Genomic DNA, 19,583 nt, shown 5'->3' on the forward strand with positions numbered 1-19,583 from the left:
GTTTGGCAGGGTGCCCGGACAGTCATAAGGTCATAATGAGGCTGTTTACAAACAGCGATGACTGGTGAGAGGACAGCCACCTCAAGCGTTAACGACCTCATGGCTGGGCTACCAATCCTACATTAAATCAGTGCTATTCACACGATCGCCTAATCTCCTCACGCCACCATTGTCTTACTAGTTTAATTCGTTCATCAGTTTAACCAGGAGGCCTCGGCGGCCATCACGCGCTCTCCCCATGGGCATCAGAAAATAGCCTCCCTTCAGTCATGGGAAACCATGGACACGGTCTGATATGACAATATGAACTCATGAAACGATGCAGCATACTCTTAAACTTGTTTAAGACTGTATACATGAACTATTGAAACTCATAACCTTATTTTCAAAGTCATTGTGCAATAGTTTGGTGGTCCGGACCTTTTGGGTTAGTCCTTTAGCACTGATATTTCTTATATTTTCCCTGAGATTTCAAGTGCTCATGGAGACTGATAAAACTAACACAAAATGAGGCTTGTAATAAGAACATATTGGAATGGAGAATGATTCTGACTTCCTTAACACTGCCCAGCACCTTGCACCTATGATGTGCCATAACTCCCAAGATTGAGTCAGATGAACAACAGTCAAGCTGGCAATGACAAGAGATTATTTTTCACCCCATTCCAAGTTCAGTCAAAGGTAAAACCCTGACAAAAACATGTTGGCTTTACTTTCAACAATAAATAAGCACTTTAACCAACTTCGACTGTCCTCCAAGAGTTGACGAATGTCCTTTTCACTTGAGTTCACGCCAAGTAAGTTTACTTTTTGTGGAAAAGTGCCACAGTTGACTTTTCCAATGAATCCAATTTTAAATTACTGTCTGCTATAAGCAAATATTTTCAACTCTGTTCTCCAAATCCAAATTAAATACTTTATGACACCAGTGGAACTCTAGGAGGTTTGGTTGGTCTGTCCTATTTTTTTCGGCGGTGAGACAGGAAGTGAAGTCCAGACGGCTGCCATGTGCCCATAACTAACACACTGACACACAGAGACATGGATCTGACTCATGTTTAGAGGCAGGTTGGCAACTAATAGCTGTGCCGTAGAATAATATTATACGCTACCTTCAGGTTTCTCTTTAGTAGGTTTAATGCAATGTGTTCAAACCATTGTAACTAAATAGGCTGTTAATATATGAGCCTAAAATGAAATGGAGAACAAGCATCTAGTTAACAGTGTGTCTGATACAGACTATCAAATGTGACAGGTGTGTGATTGTACAAACACTAAGACATATGGAGTGAGTAAAATGAGTAGATGTGTGTGGATTTCTGGAATGCTGTGTGTGACGATAGACGGGGCGAAGCTCTCTGTGAAATAAGAAAACGCCCTCCACAATCAGTAAAATGTCAGTGGATTTCTGAGATGTCCTCCAGACCCACTTTGCTGTTTCTGCCAGCTCCTGCACCACAGGGACAAAACAATTAAATATTCTCCATCTATTAGCACTAACTTCAGCAATAATTTACATTTGCTGGTCACACTCACACACACACACCACAAGGGGTGTTTGACAAATAAAGTAAGCACAGAAGAATAGATTACAACATACCAAAACAGACAACACTAAATTACAATCAACTTGGTTGCGATATTACAAATCGCTGAGGTGTCTAACAGAATGGACTGCCTCAGGTCAGATTAGTCCATTGGTAATGTTAGAAAACCCATCTCCAACGCTATTGACCGAGGCTATAATATAGCAAAATGCAGCCTAAGGCACATATAGCTTATGTGTTTGGGTGTCCTAGCCTTTGCAGAGCAAGCGTCTCCATCGTACCTCGTTGTGGGGCAGGCCGGCTGCAGAGAAGATGGGAATCTTCTGACCTCGGGCGATGCTGTTCATCCCATCGATGGCAGAGATACCGGTCTGGATCATCTCTTCGGGGTAGATACGGCACTGAGGGTTGATGGGCTGGCCTGGGACAGGGCAGCGGTCACAGCAGAGGTTCAGAAACACATACCAGAGGGTTAGCCACTTTCAACCCAGGTAGTAGTCATATTAGGGATATAAATGGTAGAGTTGGCCTTATAATGGTTTCAATTCATCTATTTACACTGCATGTAAACTATGGTTTAGAAAAGAAAATGAAATAAGTACACTTGTAGGAGATGCATGAAATCCCCAAAAGGTTATACATCCATACAAGGTCCCGAGATGGAACAAATGGTCAGACCGGAGGTCAGGGTCAAAGACCTTATTGCCCTTAAGATGGAAGACTCATGACCCTCTTCAAGTCATCTATTCATTGGGATGCCATGCCTACACGTGAAAGGGATTCAGGGATGGGATCAACAGTCAATATAAAGACAGTGTTTGGCCTTGTAGCAGTGAGATACAACTAAAGACTGAACTCACACTATTCAAGCTAATGTATAGTTTCACATCTAAGTCCACTAGCAGAGTAAAGATGGGGTTGATCCGGTGTAAGCTCAGTATACTAAGAATATAGTCCAGGTACCATGTTTCTATTTTTGCACATCAGGGTCAATTGCATTTCAACACAGACAATGTTATCTAAGAATATCTTTCGCTTCCTGAATGAACTGAATCATAGCTCCATCCTACCCATGATGTCCAGGTAGTCTTCAGCCAGCACAGTGGGGCCACGGTCAATGGGCTTGCCTGAGCCATTGAAAACACGTCCTGAAATGAAAGACATTTCTATTAGTTTAATTTCATATTGCATGGATTGCTATCCACATAATAATCTCTACCTCTGACTCGTAAAAGAATATGAGCAGTTTCTTCAGGTTTCAGACAATGGTAGAGATGCTGCATTTTATATTTCCAATTAATTTAGGCCCATTATTAAATGATACTAGCAACAGATGGTTCACTCAACTTTTCAAATACACCTAACCTTGAGTCCCACTGAGGTGGTATGACTGGGAGATTTATAAAAAGTCATACAAGCCTCAAAGATTCTCTTCAATGTTTTGTTCCCCTAATTTGCTCACGGAGAAGACTCAATGCAGGACTCAAATTGAGGCATTAACAGAGGCGAGGTAAAAATGGAACAGAACAATTGTATTTAGCACACCAAGAGAGTAAAGCCTGCAGGGTATTTTCTTCTGTGTGAGAAGGAGGGTGGGCGGAAACAGTTATACAGAGTGATGAAAACAGTCTTAATCAGTGGTGGATTTCATGCTTCCTCCTGCCTAGCGCCCACCGGATGCCACTCCGCTCGCCGTGAAAGGCTCATCTTACCCAGCATGTCCTCAGACACAGGTGTGCGCAGGATGTCACCGGTGAACTCACAGGCCGTCTTCTTGGCATCAATACCAGATGTCCCCTCAAACACCTGAAAATGACATTAAACGGTATCTTTCAGTTGTTTGTGGTATGTGTGTGTGTGTGTGTGTGTGTGTGTGTGTGTGTGTGTGTGTTTGGAGGGACTCACCTGTACGACAGCTTTGGTGCCAATCACCTCCAGCACCTGGCCACTCCTCCTGGTGCCATCAGGTAAAGTCAGGTGCACAATCTCTGCATACCTGGGAAACTGCCACATAAAAAAGGTTGGAAAACTCCATTTAACAAACACGTTTATTTCGGTCTTTCAAAACAGAAAACATACATGACCAGCAATTAGGCTAACCCTGCAGAAAATAAGTCTATCAATTTCACTAAGCAAGCCAGAACCCCAGAACCAAAAAAAAATCTAGCATAATTGCAAGATAATAAGTTCTGTCCACAAGAGATTAAAGGCTTGCACACATCATACGGAACGTGGATCTAGCGTGGTCTGCTGATCGAGATGCTAAGTACTCATTCAGAAAATGCTATTGGTGTGTCTGAGCCCTAATAGAAAAAGTAATTTTAAATCTTTAGTCACCTTCACATTATCCAGAATCACCAGGGGGCCATTCACTCCAGACACAGTAGAATATGCTGAAATAGAGAATAACAGTAAAAAAATACAATTACAAAAATATTTTTAAAAATTAGATCATATTTAAAATCTTTTTTTTTTTTTTTACAAATAGTTGATCAAAACAATGACCACAAGTGTAGGGGAAAAACATTAAAAAAATTAAAACTATACTTTCGTAAAGGGGTTTAAAACATCTTTGGGCTAGGGGGCAGTATTTTCACATCCGGATGAAAAGCGTGCCCAAAGTAAACGGCCTGCTACTCAGGCCCAGAAGCTAGGATATGCATATTATTAGTAGATTTGGATAGAAAACACTCTGAAGTTTCTAAAACTGTTTGAATAATGTCTGTGCATAACAGAACTTATTTGGCAGGCGAAACCCCGAGCACAATCCATCCAGGGAAAAATCCCTTTTTAATAGAAATATGCTTGCAGTTCCTATGGCTTCCACTAGCTGTCAACAGTCTTTAGAAATTGGTTGATGTTTTTCCTTTCAGAAATGAAGAAGTAGCCCTGTTATTTCCATGTGTCACTCCAGGTGCACTCTAATGTTTTGGTGCGCGCGACCTGGAACGTGCTTGACTTTGTTTTCGTCCGGTTTTGAGCACAGTATTTCCAGTCTTAAATTGTATTGATTATTTACGTTTTAGAATACATAGATTTGGAATAGGAACGTTGTTTGAAATGTTTGGACCAATTTTACAGGTAACCTATTAGACACTTTGTAGGCATGTTGGGCGAGTTGGAACCGGTGTTTTTCTGAATCAAACGCGCCAAATAAAAATGGACATTTTGGGGATATAAAGAAGCAATTTATCGAACTAAAGGACCATTTGTGATGTTTATGGGACATTTTGGAGTGCCAACAGAAGATGATCTTCAAAGGTAAGGCATGAATTATATTATTATTACTGACTTTTGTGTAGCAATAATTTAATGAGACAACTAAAAGTGTGCGCAACATGAAAATATTGTCCCATTTACATTGTGTAATTTATTGACGGTCCATAACTAGCCCCAAAGATAGGTTATCTAATGTCAAACCAACTTTGCCACGGGGGTTGTACACCAGCCAGCTGAAGTTAATTTGCAAAATAAATTGGCTAGCAATAGCTAGCCTAGGAGACTTCAAGACCTGGTTAGACTGTTTCAAGTTATCTAGACAAGTGAGTGACTGTGTACTGTTTTTGCAGAGTGAATGTACAAACTTTTGCTACGTGCGAACACACACAAGAGACACACACATTAAATTACACAACAGTGGTAGGCCTGATCACCGACAACATGAGACAGCCTATAGGGAGGTGGTCAGAGACCTGGCTGTGTGGTGCCAGGACAACAACCTCTCCCTCAACGTGATCAAGACAAAGGAGATGATTGTGGACAACAGGAAAAGGAAGACCGAGCACGACCCAATTCTCATCGACGGGGATGTAGTGGAGCAGGTTGAGAGCTTCACGTTCATTGGTGTCCACATCAACAAACTAACATGGCCCAAGCGCACCAAGAAAGTTGTGAAGAGGGCACGACAAAACCCATTCCCCCTCAGGAGACTGAAAAGATTTAGCATGGGTCCTCAGATCCTCAAAAGGTTCTATAGCTGCACCATTGAGAGCATCCTGACTGGTTGCATCATACTTGGTATGGCAACTGTTTGGCCGTTGACCACAAGGCACTACAGAGGGTAGTGCGTACAGCCCAGTACATCACCGGGGCCAAGCTTCCTGCCATCCAGGACCTCTATACCAGGCGGTGTCAGAGGAAGGCCCTAAAAATTGTCAAAGCCTCCAACCACCATTGACTGTTCTCCCTGCTACCGCATGGCAAGCGGCACCGGGGAGCCAAGTCTAGGTCCAAAAAGGCTTCTAAACAGCTTCTAACCCCAAGGCATAAGACTCCTGAACATCTAATCAAATGGCTACCCAGACTATTTGCATTGCCCCCCCCCTCCCCCTTTTACACTGCTGCTACTCGCTGTTATTATCTATGCATAGTCACTTTAATAAAACTCTACCTACATGTACATATTACATCAATTACCTCGACTAACCGTTGCCCCCGCACATTGACTCTGTACTGGTACCCCCTGAATATAGCCTCGCTATTGTTATTTTACTGCTGCTCTTTAATTATGTTACTTTTATTTCTTATTCATATCTTTTTTTTCTTCCTGCATTGTTGGTTAGGGCTTGTAAGTAAGCATTTCACTGTAAGGTGTAAGGTGCTTTGATACCACCGACAAATCTTGTTTGGCTTCAGTCATGGCCGTTGCATTGCTTAATTAATGACCAAGATGAAAAACTAGGCCAAAATCAGGAAGTTCAGGCCCCCCTTTAAAGGCCCAAGTATGGAGAAACAGAAGAGCATAGGTGTGGTCCAAAACTTTGTCCTCTTACTTTCTTTGGGAAAACATTAGCTCTGCTGACATTAGAGCCAATTTGGTAGTGTCTGCAAAAACCGGGGGCCTCCGTCTGCTTCTCCTCGCACAGCTATAGCCCGAGGAGGCGAAGTGAAGGGGAGTACGGGGGCATTGTTTTCACCAGGTCTTCCATCATGCCCTTGTGTTTCTTTTTTTGTGTGAACCGTCAATCTCTTGGCCAATATCAAAGCTGCAAGGAAATTAGAGCAGACTGGTTCTAACACAGAGCACTAAAGCCTGGCGGGGTGCATCCACTTTGCCACTAATTAGGCAGTGGCCAACAAATAACCTGTCAATGCACTATAGCGCTATAGCCATTTCCCACACACACACCTGCATTTCAACCCCTATTACCCAGACAGGCTGTAAGAGAGAGATGGGGAAGAGTGAGAGAGAGTGAGACAGAGAGTGTGAGAGACAAAGGGAGTTCTCAAGTGTGATAAAAGGACCACCCCAACAGAGGGGCACTAGTTTCCCTTCCTTCTCCAAATAAACTGCCTCTGCTCGGACTACTCTATCAACTCCCTGCACCGGGAGTAAAGACATTTGTAGCGGCGTAAAGAGACTTAAAGATTCAAAAATCTACAATACAATTATGCAGCATCTCATCCAGATAGAAACATAGCGCCTACCAGTGAAAAAGAAATTAAAGTAATTGATTAATTCCGTTTTGCCTCCCTCGACCCTACGGCACAGGCCTTGAACGTAGGCTAATGAGTAGTCTAGGATTAATTAACATTGCTAAGTCTCAGTGCGAGACCACGATCCCCGTCTCAAAACTGTTTTATTTAAATTATCTCCTAATGAGCTATGAATACTGGTTAGCTCTATTTCATAACTTGGCACAACTAAAAATCTGCAAGTAGGCCTATATGAATTAAATATAAGCATGCAGTGGTGATAATCAAGATGTTAGCTAGCCTAGATGATATCTTGACATATTAAATTATTAACTATGCCACACCATAATACAGCCTAGCATTTGAGTTTTGGTTATAACTACCCGGTCGATAAATATTATAGGCAAATCTTTGATTATCATTTTTTTAATTTAAGGTTAGGGGCCAATTGATTCGTTTCTCAAACTAAAAACTTTGCATTCAAACCTTGCATCTAAAATCTGGAAAAATTCAACCTCATCTCAGATGGACTTCTACTTCATAGCCTAAAGCCCTTGAGTTCACAGTTGAATTTGTTCCCAAAACTAAAAATACAAAAAAGTAACTGCAGAAATATGCAGAAGCACCGTCAATATCCCAAATAATGAGTAGTGCAGGCCATCAAAAATGTGTGATATAGTCCTAGTCATCAGCATGCCCTTATCACCTATTGGCCCACAAGCTCAACAGTCAATTAAATAAAAGATTAGCCTCATGATTGACATGATTATACTTTCGCCTCCGACAAATCTTGCATCCAAATACCCCCTTTAAAAAAGCAGGTTAATGTATGTGTTGTACAGTTTTTTTTGTTTGCCCCTTTCTCCTCAGACAAATTGCAGAATGTACGTTGGTTGGTCATGTTAGACCTGTTATGGACTTAATAGCTACACTTACCCTACAAATTATCCATATATGGCTCAAAGGAGATACATATGGCTACTTACTGAAGGGTTATAATAATTATGATGCAAGAAAATTGTGGCTGTACAATTGTACATCAATCTCTTTCCACAAGTCCACAAAGCTCTAATGGAAAATATTTGAAAACAGAAATGGGAACATAAGCCCAATTTCAAGATAGCCCTATTTGCAGAGACCATCTTCACATTTACTGTGTGAAAAAATGACCATAGTTGCCTCTGGTGGATGGTACCCTTTTAGATGGTACCCTTTTAGAACACAATAAATCCTTCCAACAAAGCAAATAAAATGTTGTGGTGCATTGCACTGACACATTGTTGAAATTATGGTTTAGACTAGGCCCACCAGAACTTCCCTAATAATGAAAAAAAAAAAAAAAAAACAACTCAGAGATGTCCTCAGACAGTTGCACGCAGCTAAAAGAAATATAGTACCCACTCATTACACAAGATCATGATTAATCAATGCGCTACACATTCATATGATGTGAAGTAGCAACATTTCTCATTAGGTTTGAAAAACTTTCCCCACCCCTCTTTTGCTACTTGAGCTCAAGTGCAGCAGTCCCCTGGCTTGGCATGCAACGGCAGTGTGGGTCACCCTCCGGCCTGTTCAGCTGCCAGAGCCCTTTGTGTACAAAGATGTTAATTGGTCCTAATCCGCCACTAGAAACTGTTTTGGTAGCCTGACCTCACACCCTGAAGGACACCTTGGTGTGAAATACTAAAGGGCCCATTCAAGTACCAGAGAAAAGAGGCACAGAGCATTCCAACACAATTGAATTTCCCAGCTAAAAAGAGGGGGCTCTGTGGGTGCTGGGATGGGGCGCAGCATCATTCGAACGCTGAATACATGGTACGAAGCAGTGGTAACAGTGACATGCGGCTCACAATCAAGTTCTACCCGACCACAAGCGCGCACAGGGGGCTTCTCACAGGCCACCAGGAGATGGGAATGCTAATTGGCCCAAGCCTGAAACCAGGGAACCTCCTTAACTCAAACATGCAACTCTTAGCCAACAAACACACTCAACCCAAAAAAATGTGCTTAGATCAGCCTAAACCTAACAACCTCCTTGTTGCTACTCATCAGAATAAATATGGCAGTATTTAAAACAAGCAGTACAAATCCTGTATTGTACCAGAATAGGCTTATTGGATGTTGGAATGAAAACATCCCTACTATCTTTAAGCAAATTAAAGGCTTGCCCATTGCCAAACAATGCTCTGGCTTATTCAAGTTGGACAGATAGGCTACTCTGAGATAGATGTGTTGGATTTTTGGTGAATCTTCAATGGAGCAAAATCCAAGGCAAAGGAGACAAATGGACCAAGAGCACAAATCAATTTGTAATAGGGAGGCAATTTCAACTCAATATTGATGTCCTTGGTGGTAAACAAAAGTGTATATTCCTAGACTTTCAATGATAATTTACAGGACAAAGGGATTCAAGGAAGCACACCCCAGAAATGTTCAAACTCAGAGCCCTTCATGTTCGTGCAACTACAAATCACAGAGCATGCAACAAATTGTTCAATTGTCCAATAATCATGAAGAAACAAGCAAAGAATCTCAAAGCACTTGAAACTTGAAAGTAATTCACCAAGACAGGGTTCTTAACCTCTCTGGCGCATGTGGGATGAACTCGTCCCACCTACGTAACAGCCACTGAAATCCAGTGGCGCGATTTTTGAATCGTTAGAAATACTATTACTTCAATTTCTCAAACATATGACTATTTTACAGCTATTTAAAGACAAGAATCTCGTTAATCTAACCCCACTGTCCGATTTCAAAAAGGCTTTACAACGAAAGCAAAACATTAGATTATGTCAGCAGTGCCCAGCCAGAAATAATCAGACACCCATTTTTCAAGCTAGCATATCATGTCACATAAACCCAAACCACAGCTAAATGCAGCACTAACCTTTTATGATCTTCATCAGATGACACACCTAGGACATTGTGTTATACAATACATGCATGTCTGTTCAATCAAGTTCATATTTATATCAAAAAACAGCTTTTTACATTAGCATGTGACGTTCAGAAAAAGCATAACCCCCGCAAACTTCCGGGGAATTTACTAACAGTTTGCTAAATTACTCACGATAAACGTTCACAAAAAGCATAACAATTATTTTAAGAATTATAGATACATTACTCCTCTATGCACTCGATATGTCCGATTTTAAAATAGCTTTTCGGATGAAGCACATTTTGCAATAATCTAAGTACATAGCCCGGCATCACAGGGCTAGCTATTTAGACACCCACCCAGGTCAGCCTCCACCAAAATCACATTTCCTATAAGAAAAATGTTCTTACCTTGCTTGTTCTTCGTCAGAATACACTGCCAGGACTTCTACTTCAATAACAAATGTTGGTTTGGTCCCAAATAATCCATCGTTATATCCAAACAGCGACGTTTTGTTCGTGAGTTCTAGACACTATCAGAATGCTACATCACGGTCTCGCGCATGGCGCATTGGCGTGACAAAAAAATTCTAAATATTCCATTACCGTACTTCGAAGCATGTCAACCGCTGTTTAAAACCAATTTTTATGCCATTTATCTCGTAGAAAAGCGATAATATTCCGACCGGGAATATGCATTGAGCCTAAACAGCCGAATTAAATTTCTCCTCAGGAGCGAATCGTGCACGCGCCTCATTCAAAGGTCCTCTGATCCGCCACTTACCAAAGGCAATAATGTGTTTCAGCCTGAGGCTGCCTCGTCAACCTTCAGGTATTTCCCGGGTTCTGAGAGCCTATCGGAGCCCTGGGAATTGTCACGTTACAGCTAAGATCCTTACTTTTCAATAAACAGATGCAAGACGCACGACTCATTGTCAGACAGGGTACTTCCTGCATGAAACCTTGTCAGGTTTTTGCCTGCCATAGGAGTTCTGTTATACTCACAGACACCATTCAAACAGTTTTAGAAAATTCAGAGTGTTTTCTATCCAAACCTGAACAATAATATGCATATTCTAGCTTCTGAGTTGGTGTAGGAGGCAGTTAAAAATGGGCACATATTTTTTCCAAAATTCTCAATACTGCCCCCTATCCCAAACAGGTTTTAAGCAGTGTTCACATTGGCAGTTTGAAATGAATCAAAATCCAATTGGTTATTTTTCCTGCATTCTGAACAGCCAGCCAAAAACCACATGTAATCTGATATTTCAAGCCACATTTCAAACCACCTTCATAGGTGGTTTGAAGTCTGATACAAATCTGATTCCTGGCCATGTGCCTGGGCGGCAGGTAGCCTAGTGGTTAGCGCGTTGGACTAGTAACCGAAAGGTTGCAAAATCTATTCCCCGAGCTGACAAGGTAAAAATGTGTAATTCTGCCCCTGAACAAGGAAGTTAACCCACTGTTCCTATGCCGTCATTGATTGGCCGTCATTAATTGACTTGCCTAGTTAAATAAAATAAAAATATAACTTGTGTCTGAATGGTCAAACCTGATTTATTTGCCCTCAAGTGTTTTTTTAAACTAATGACAAAAAAAGAAATGTCCTCTCACCGTCAACTGCGTTTATTTTCAGCAAACTTAACGTGTAAATATTTGTATCAACATAACAAGATTCAACTACAGACAAACTGAACAAGTTCCACAGACTTCTGACTAACAGAAATGGAATAGTGCGTCTCTGAACAAAGAGGGGGGGGGCAAAATCAAAAGTAACAGTCAGTATCTGGTGTGGCTACCATCTGCAATAAGTACTGCAGTGCATCTCCTCATGGACTGCACCAGATTTGCCAGTTCTTGCTGTGAGATGTTACCCCACTCTTCCACCAAGGCACCTGCAAGTTCCTGGACATTTCTGGGGGGAATGGCCCTAGCCCTCACCCTCCGATCCAACAGGTCCCAGATGTGCTCAATGGGATTGAGATCCGGGCTCTTGGCTGGCCATGGCAGAACACTGACATTCCTGTCTTGCAGGAAATCACCCACAGAACGAGCAGTATGGCATTGTCATGCTGGAGGGTCATGTCAGGATGAGCCTGCAGGAAGGGTACCACATGAGGGAGGAGGATGTCTTCCCTGTAACGCACAGCGTTGAGATTGCCTGCAATGACAACAAGCTCAGTCCGATGATGCTGTGACACACCGCCCTAGACCATGACGGCCCCTCCACCTCCAAATCGATCCCGCTCCAGAGTACAGGCCTCTGTGTAATGCTCATTCCTTCGACGATAAACGCGAATCCAACCATCACCCCTGGTGAGATAAAACCGCGACTCGTCAGTGAAGAGCACTTTTTGCCAGTCCTGTATGGTCCAGCGACGGTGAGTTTGTGCCCATAGGCGATGTTGCCAGTGATGTCTGGTGAGGACCTGCCTTACAACAGGCCTACAAGCCCTCTGTCCGCAATAGTCCAGCCTCTCTCAGCCTATCTGAGCACTGATGGAGGGATTGTGCGTTCCTGGTGTAACTCAGGCAGTTGTTGTTGCCATCCTGTACCTGTCCCGCAGGTGTGATGTTCGGATGTACCGATCCTGTGCAGGTGTTGTTACACTGCGAGGACGATCAGCTGTCCATCCTGTCTCCCTGTAGCGCTGTCTTAGGCGTCTCACAGTACGGAAATGGCAATTTATTGCCCTGGTCACATCTGCAGTCCTCATGCCTCCTTGCAGCATGCCTAAGGCACCTTCACGCAGATGAGCAGGGACCCTGAGCATCTTTCTTTTGGTGTTTTTCAGAGTCAGTAGAAAGGCCTCTTTAGTGTTTTTTAAGTTTTCATAACTGTGACCTTAATTGCCTACTGTCTGTAAGCTGTTAGTGTCTTACCGACAGTTCCACGGGTGCATGTCCATTAAATGTTTATGGTTCATTGACCAAACATGGGAAACAGTGATTTAAACCCTTTACAATGAAGATCTGTGAAGTTATTTGGATTTTTACAAGTTATCCTTGAAGGACAGGGTCCCGAAAAAGGGACATTTCTTTTTTTTGCTGAGTTTATGATATGTTAGGTTTCATATGATAACATAAAACAGATGGTTCCTTAAAGGAATAATCCAGTCCAAACCACAAGTTCCTATTATTAACAGTGTTAAAATGTGTTAAATAACACTGAAAACAATATTTTTTGTGAACAAATGTTTCATTTTGCCATAATAACAAGAATGGTAGAAACATGTGAAAATTGTTTTGGGAACTCTGTTGCAGCTCAAGTTTACTAACTGGCTGGCTAAATAGGTACAGTTGAAGTCGGAAGTTTACATACACTTAGGTTGGAGTCATTAAAACTCGTTTTTCAACCACTCCACAAATTTCTTGTTAAGACATGTAGCTAGCTAAACAATGAACCATAATCCCAACTCTAAAACCGCGTTGAAAATAACTGGGAACTCGAGAGAAAAAGAAACAGACTGAGGGGGGGAATGAAGAAGAAAAAAAATACAATTTGAACAGTCATCCAACTCGGGGGGGGGGTCCTACACAGATCGTAAATGTTAGGTAGTGAGCCAGCCAGCTATCGTTAGCTAGCGAGCCAGCCTTCCCCACCATTGTCATCAGAAGACACTATAATGTCTGGTTCAATGAAAATGTTAACTAAATCAGGGGTTTCTTCATTGGCTGATTCCTTTTCAGAGTCAGCGAGAGTAAGCATGGCACGATCATCCTCTAGAAAGTACTCCAACGTTTTCCCACTGAGCTTTGTCGATCGCGCTATTAACTTCAGGGCAGCAGTGTTGAGAGCAGTAGCAAACCGTTCAGTTCTTCATGATATCTTTCAAAAAAAGCTGCGGTAGACCGGATTATCCACACATACTTAGCAGCTCATGTTATAGACATAAGCATGCTACATGGCAGACCAATCTGAACTCATCTCTCGACATCTCCAGCCCATCCATTATCTCAGCCAATTATTTGTTCCTGTATTTTTCCGTGGGTAAACCAACTAGGCTCGTTATTTACCCATTTTATTCGTATTAACAGATGGCATACACGTTTGTTAAGGCACATAAACGTTCACATGTTGCTTTAGAGATTTAACAAAAAAAACAGATTTTGATCCAAAAAAGAAACATTCAAATGCCTCTCCTGGGAAGTAGTGACGTGCGAAATACACCTAGTTTCTTGAAACGGGTCGCATATGGTCACCAAGAGCAGAAGGCTGAATTCAGACTACAATATCAAATAAAATAATTGTATTGGTCACATACACATATTTAGCAGATGTTATCGCAGGTGTAGAGAAATGCTTGTGTTCCTAATATGGTTCTAAGGTTGTTTGTGTACTGCCTTTAGCCGGAATCAGAGACAGCAGGATGATGGCCAGGCCTATTTTCACACTGTGGTGAAGAATAGATCTCTGAAAGGCAGCCTTTTCCTAATACACCACTGCTAAAAGGCCTGCGAGATGGAGGCATATCACAGATGGATGGTGACCCCATTAACTGTTCCTTGAAATAATAACATGGGGATGTGATTTCTCTCTGTTCTCTTTCATATAATCCTGTATTCAATTTTGTCCACTACTCAAGAACACATCAAAAACCACGTTATCCATTTTTAGGCAAATCGATTCATAAAAATAAGTAAAAACTGAGCTGCAAAAATGTATTGTTTAGCAACACAAATGCAAACAGGTATTTTTGTACTGACAAGAAAAAAAGCTTTGCAAGCTCCAGTTCAATTGATAAAGCTAGTCATAATTTGGTAATGGAGAATTCCAGTTAGGTAACAGAAACCAAACTTTGTATCTGCACAGTTCTTCCTGTAAATGTGTTGTACAATTTTCTGTGGAAATTGTTAAAAGTAGTCATTGTGCATAGATTTCTATGGTTTGTTCAACTTTTAAATCAATTGTTTGTCTGGTATACAGTGTAAAGTGAAAAATCTGAGTCAGAGTAATTTCGTTACCGTGGAATTGCCCTACTGCTAACATGAGTCAATTCACCTAAATTGCAGTTGGCTAGGCTATATCTTGGGTGCCAATTTCAACCATTTAATGGATATTTTAGAATGGGGCATCAGCTAGATGATTAGTTTTAATATTTGCAGTGTCGTAGACAAAGTCATTGTCAAACATGTTTACAAATATACATTTATACAGGATGGCAATACAAGAGGGAATGAATCAATGAGAAAATGAATGCATGACACATTCAGAGATTGAAAGGAAGCTAGATGCCCCACCCGCAGTTTTTTTCTGGTTCAATAAAAGTAAATTAACTAAGTAGACCAGACCAAGCTGCTATTGCATTGATGTCTATGGGAGACCCATCCTGGTACAGTAGACCGGAACTGACAAATTCTCTTTTCAATCAATGGTAAACCAAAGACTGTATGAAGATGGACAGAAAATGCTTCTCCAATAGAAATCCCAGACCACACTTGTAGGCGATGTCATGGCGACGATGGCTAGCTAAGCTTATGCGCAGGAACACGTCATCGGGTCTAACTGTCGTCTTGATTTGACGGCCTGCGCAGTTAGGCTCAAAGGCACTCCTTTGATATTAGTTGTTTTTGAAGAACATGAAAACATGTCAGTTTGACACCTTCACAGGGCTGGAGTAATAACATGTTGAAGTACTTAAGACATTGGCTCAAATCTAGGTTGTGCCTTTAGATTGAGAAAATTAACTAAGTAAGAATTGTTCACTTCCCTCATTGACTTCTCAAACCCCGGCCTGATCTGCTTGGTCTGTTTCACAAGTGTTCCCGGAAGTCTAGCGAGGTTACGCCTCTGGGTTTCTAAACTGTGGGTAAACCATCTTGATTTAAACACCGGCTGATTTGGAATTCCCATTGTTAGAGTCTATCCTGCACACAATATACACTGCTCAAAAAAATAAAGGGACCACTTAAACAACACAATATAACTCCAAGTCAATCACACTTCTGTGAAATCAAACTGTCCACTTAGGAAGCAACACTGATTGACAATAAATTTCACATGCTGTTGTGCCAATGGAATAGACAACAGATGGAAATTATAGGCAATTAGCAAGACACCCCCAATAAAGGAGTGGTTTGGCAGGTGGTGACCATAGACCACTTCTCAGTTCTTATGCTTCCTGGCTGATGTTTTGGTCACTTTTGAATGCTGGCGGTGCTTTCACTCTAGTGGTAGCATGAGACGGAGTCTACAACCCACACAAGTGGCTCAGGTAGTGCAGCTCATCCAGGATGGCACATCAATGCGAGCTGTGGCAAGGTTTGCTGTGTCTGTCAGCGTAGTGTCCAGAGCATGGAGGCGCTACCAGGAGACAGGCCAGTACATCAGGAGACGTGGAGGAGGCCGTAGGAGGGCAACAACCCAGCAGCAGGACCGCTACCTCCGCCTTTGTGCAAGGAGGAGCAGGAGGAGTCCTGCCAGAGCCCTGCAAAATGACCTCCAACATCTCACAAATGTGCATGTGTCTGCTCAAACGGTCAGAAACAGACTCCATGAAGGTGGTATGAGGGCCCGACGTCCACAGGTAGGGGTTGTGCTTACAGCCCAACACCGTGCAGGACGTTTGGCATTTGCCAGAGAACACCAAGATTGGCAAATTTGCCACAGGCGCCCTGTGCTCTTCACAGATGAAGCAAGTTCACACTGAGCACATGTGACAGACGTGACAGAGTCTGGAGACGCCGTGGAGAACGTCCTGCTGCCTGCAACATCCTCCTGCATGACCGGTTTGGCGGTGGGTCAGTCATGGTGTGGAGTGGCATTTCTTTAGGGGGCCGCACAGCCCTCCATGTGTTTGCCAAAGGTAGCCTGACTGCCATTAGGTACCGAGATGAGATCCTCAGACCCCTTGTGAGACCATATGCTGGTGCGGTTGGCCCTGGGTTGCTCCTAATGCAAGACAATGCTAGACCTCATGTGGCTGGAGTGTGTCAGCAGTTCCTGCAAGAGGAAGGCATTGATGCTATGGACTGGCCCGCCCGTTCCCCAGACCTGAATCCAATTGAGCACATCTGGGACGTCATGTCTCGCTCCATCCACCAACGCCACGTTGCACCACAGACTGTCCAGGAGTTGGCGGATGCTGTAGTCCAGGTCTGGGAGGAGATCCCTCAGGAGACCATCCGCCACCTCATCAGGAGCATGCCCAGGCATTGTAGGGAGGTCATACAGGCACGTGGAGGCCACACACACTACTGAGCCTCATTTTGACTTGTTTTAAGGACATTACATCAAAGTTGGATCAGCCTGTAGTGTGGTTTTCCACTTTAATTTTGAGTGTGACTCCAAATCCAGACCTCCATGGGTTGATAAATTGGATTTCCATTGATTATTTTTGTGTGATTTTGTTGTCAGCACATTCAACTATGTAAAGAAAAAAGTATTTAATAAGATTATTTCATTCATTCAGATCTAGGATGTGTTATTTTAGTGTTCCCTTTATTTTTTTGAGCAGTATACTTTACAACATATACACATGGCCAGTACATTACAGTACATCCTAAAAAGTGCCATTGTTGACAACGTTACCTAGCAACTGTTACCTCTACAGAGCAACTTTCTCATCTGACCAGCCTGGCAATTTATAAACTTGATATCCACTGAAAAAAAACATCAAGACACTATCACCGACATTTGCAACACTGTTGCAATATTGACATTTGATCTCCACTGTGTCCCATAATAATTTGTGTCGGGATGAGACTGAATCTGCATAATTTGTATTGATATATACAAAGCAATGCCAATAGAAACAGGTAACACGAAACGTAGATAGTTTGCCGTCTTCCCAAGTTTGCCGTTTGCCATCTTCCCAACTTCAGTCTGATGTGATTGTGTTAGCTGTGTAGTTGGCTAGCTAGCAAGGGGGGGCTCCACAGCAACCATTTTGTTTGCTATAAGAACCTGCAAAGTTCTGGAACTATCAACCAGAGATTGGGTATTTTTGTCTTACACGGCAGTCAATACGAATAGAACTAATGACCAGAGAACGCCTAAAATTGCACTTGACAGTTTTAGTGAATGTAGTATCACGTTTTGTTGAAAAATTTATGGTTTGGGAAGGGATTTGCTTTTTAATGCTTGAATCATGATAAGCTGTAGACCAGCATGTCTACCAGCATGTCACCTGTGCAACTAGAGACAAAAAAAAAAACTGTAGATCACATTTACTCCACACACAGACGCGCACACAAAGCTCTTCCTTGCCCTCCATTTGGCAAATCTGACCATAACGGTCTTCCTGATTCCTGCTTACAAGCAAAAAATCTAACAGGAAGTACCAGTGACGCGCTCAATACGGACACGGTCTGATGAAGTGGATGCTAAAATACAGGACTGTTTTGCTAGCACAGACTGGAATATGTTCTGTGACTCATCCGATGGCATTGAAGAGTTTAGCAGTATTTTGACATCCGGATGAAAAGCATACCCAGAGTAAACTGCCTGCTACTCAGGCCCAGAAGCTAGGATATGCATATTATTAGTAGATTTGGATAGAAAACACTCTGAAGTTTCTAAAACTGTTTGAATGATGTCTGTGAGTATAACAGAACTCATATGGCAGGCGAAGACCTGAGAAAAATCCAACCAGGAAGTGGGAAATCTGAGGTTTGTAGTTTTCAAGTGATTGCTTATCCAATATACAGTGTAAATGGGGTCATGTTGCACTTCCTAAGGCTTCCACTAGATGTCAACAGTCTTTAGAATGTTGTTTCAGGCTTCTACTGTGAATGGGGAGAGAATAAGAGCCATTGGAATCAGGTGTCTGGCAGAATGGCATGAGCTCAGTCACGCGCACGGCCGTGAGAGCGAGCTGAGTTCCTTTTCATTTCTGAAGACAAAGGAATTGTCCGGTTGGAATATTATTGAAGATTTATGATAAAAACATCCTAAAGATTGATTCTATACATCGTTTGACATGTTTCTACGAACTGTAATTTAACTTTTTTGACTTTGTCTAAACTTAGTGCTCGCGCATTTTGCATTTAGACTGAACGTGCGAACAAAAGGGAGGTATTTGGACATAAATATGGACTATATCGAACATTTATTGTGGAACTGGGATCTCTGGGAGTGCATTCCGATGAAGATCATCAAAGGTAAGTGAATATTTATAATGCTATTTCTGACTTTTGTTGACTCCACAACATGGCGGGTATCTGTATGGCTTGTTTTGGTGCCTGAGCGCTGTACTCAGATTATTGCAATGTGTGCTTTCGCCGTAAAGCTTTTTTGAAATCTGACACAGCGGTTGCATTAAGGAGAAGTTATCCTTAATTCTATGAATAACACTTGTATTTTTAATCAACACTTATGATGAGTATTTCTGTAAATTGATGTGGCTCTCTGCAAAATCACTGGATGCTTTGGAAGCAAAACATTACTGAACGTAACGCGCCAATGTAAACTGAGATTTTTGGATATAAATATGAACTTTATCGAACAAAACATACATGTATTGTGTAACATGAAGTCCTATGAGTGCCATCTGATGAAGATCAAAGGTTAGTGATTAATTTTCTCTCTATGTCTACTTTTTGTGACTCCTCTCTTTGGCTGGAAAATGGCTGTATGTTTTTGTGTGACTAGGCGCTGACCTAACAATCGCATGGTACGCTTTCACCGTAAAGCCTTTTTGAAAATCGGAAACTGTGGTGGGATTAACAAGAAGTTTCTTTAAAATGGTGTATAATACTTATGTTTGAGGAATTTTAATTATGAGATTTCTGTTGTTTGAA

At 42.0% G+C, this 19,583-nt stretch overlaps 1 protein-coding gene across 1 annotated transcript in view; it reads right to left on the bottom strand.

Annotated features, from left to right (window-relative positions):
- Positions 1-19,583, bottom strand: part of LOC115153160 (V-type proton ATPase subunit B, brain isoform) — a 43,400-nt gene that overhangs the window by 18,253 nt on the left and 5,564 nt on the right. Inside the window, exons 2-6 of the mRNA XM_029698281.1 lie at positions 3,885-3,940; positions 3,453-3,551; positions 3,260-3,353; positions 2,618-2,695; positions 1,829-1,968 (exon numbers count right to left, since the gene is read on the bottom strand). Of these exons, the coding sequence (XP_029554141.1) occupies positions 1,829-1,968; positions 2,618-2,695; positions 3,260-3,353; positions 3,453-3,551; positions 3,885-3,940 (467 nt within the window). The remainder of the gene's footprint in view (positions 1-1,828; positions 1,969-2,617; positions 2,696-3,259; positions 3,354-3,452; positions 3,552-3,884; positions 3,941-19,583) is intronic.

Source organism: Salmo trutta, chromosome 18 (genome assembly GCF_901001165.1).
Source record: "Salmo trutta chromosome 18, fSalTru1.1, whole genome shotgun sequence".
Classification (NCBI taxonomy): Eukaryota; Metazoa; Chordata; class Actinopteri; order Salmoniformes; family Salmonidae; genus Salmo; species Salmo trutta.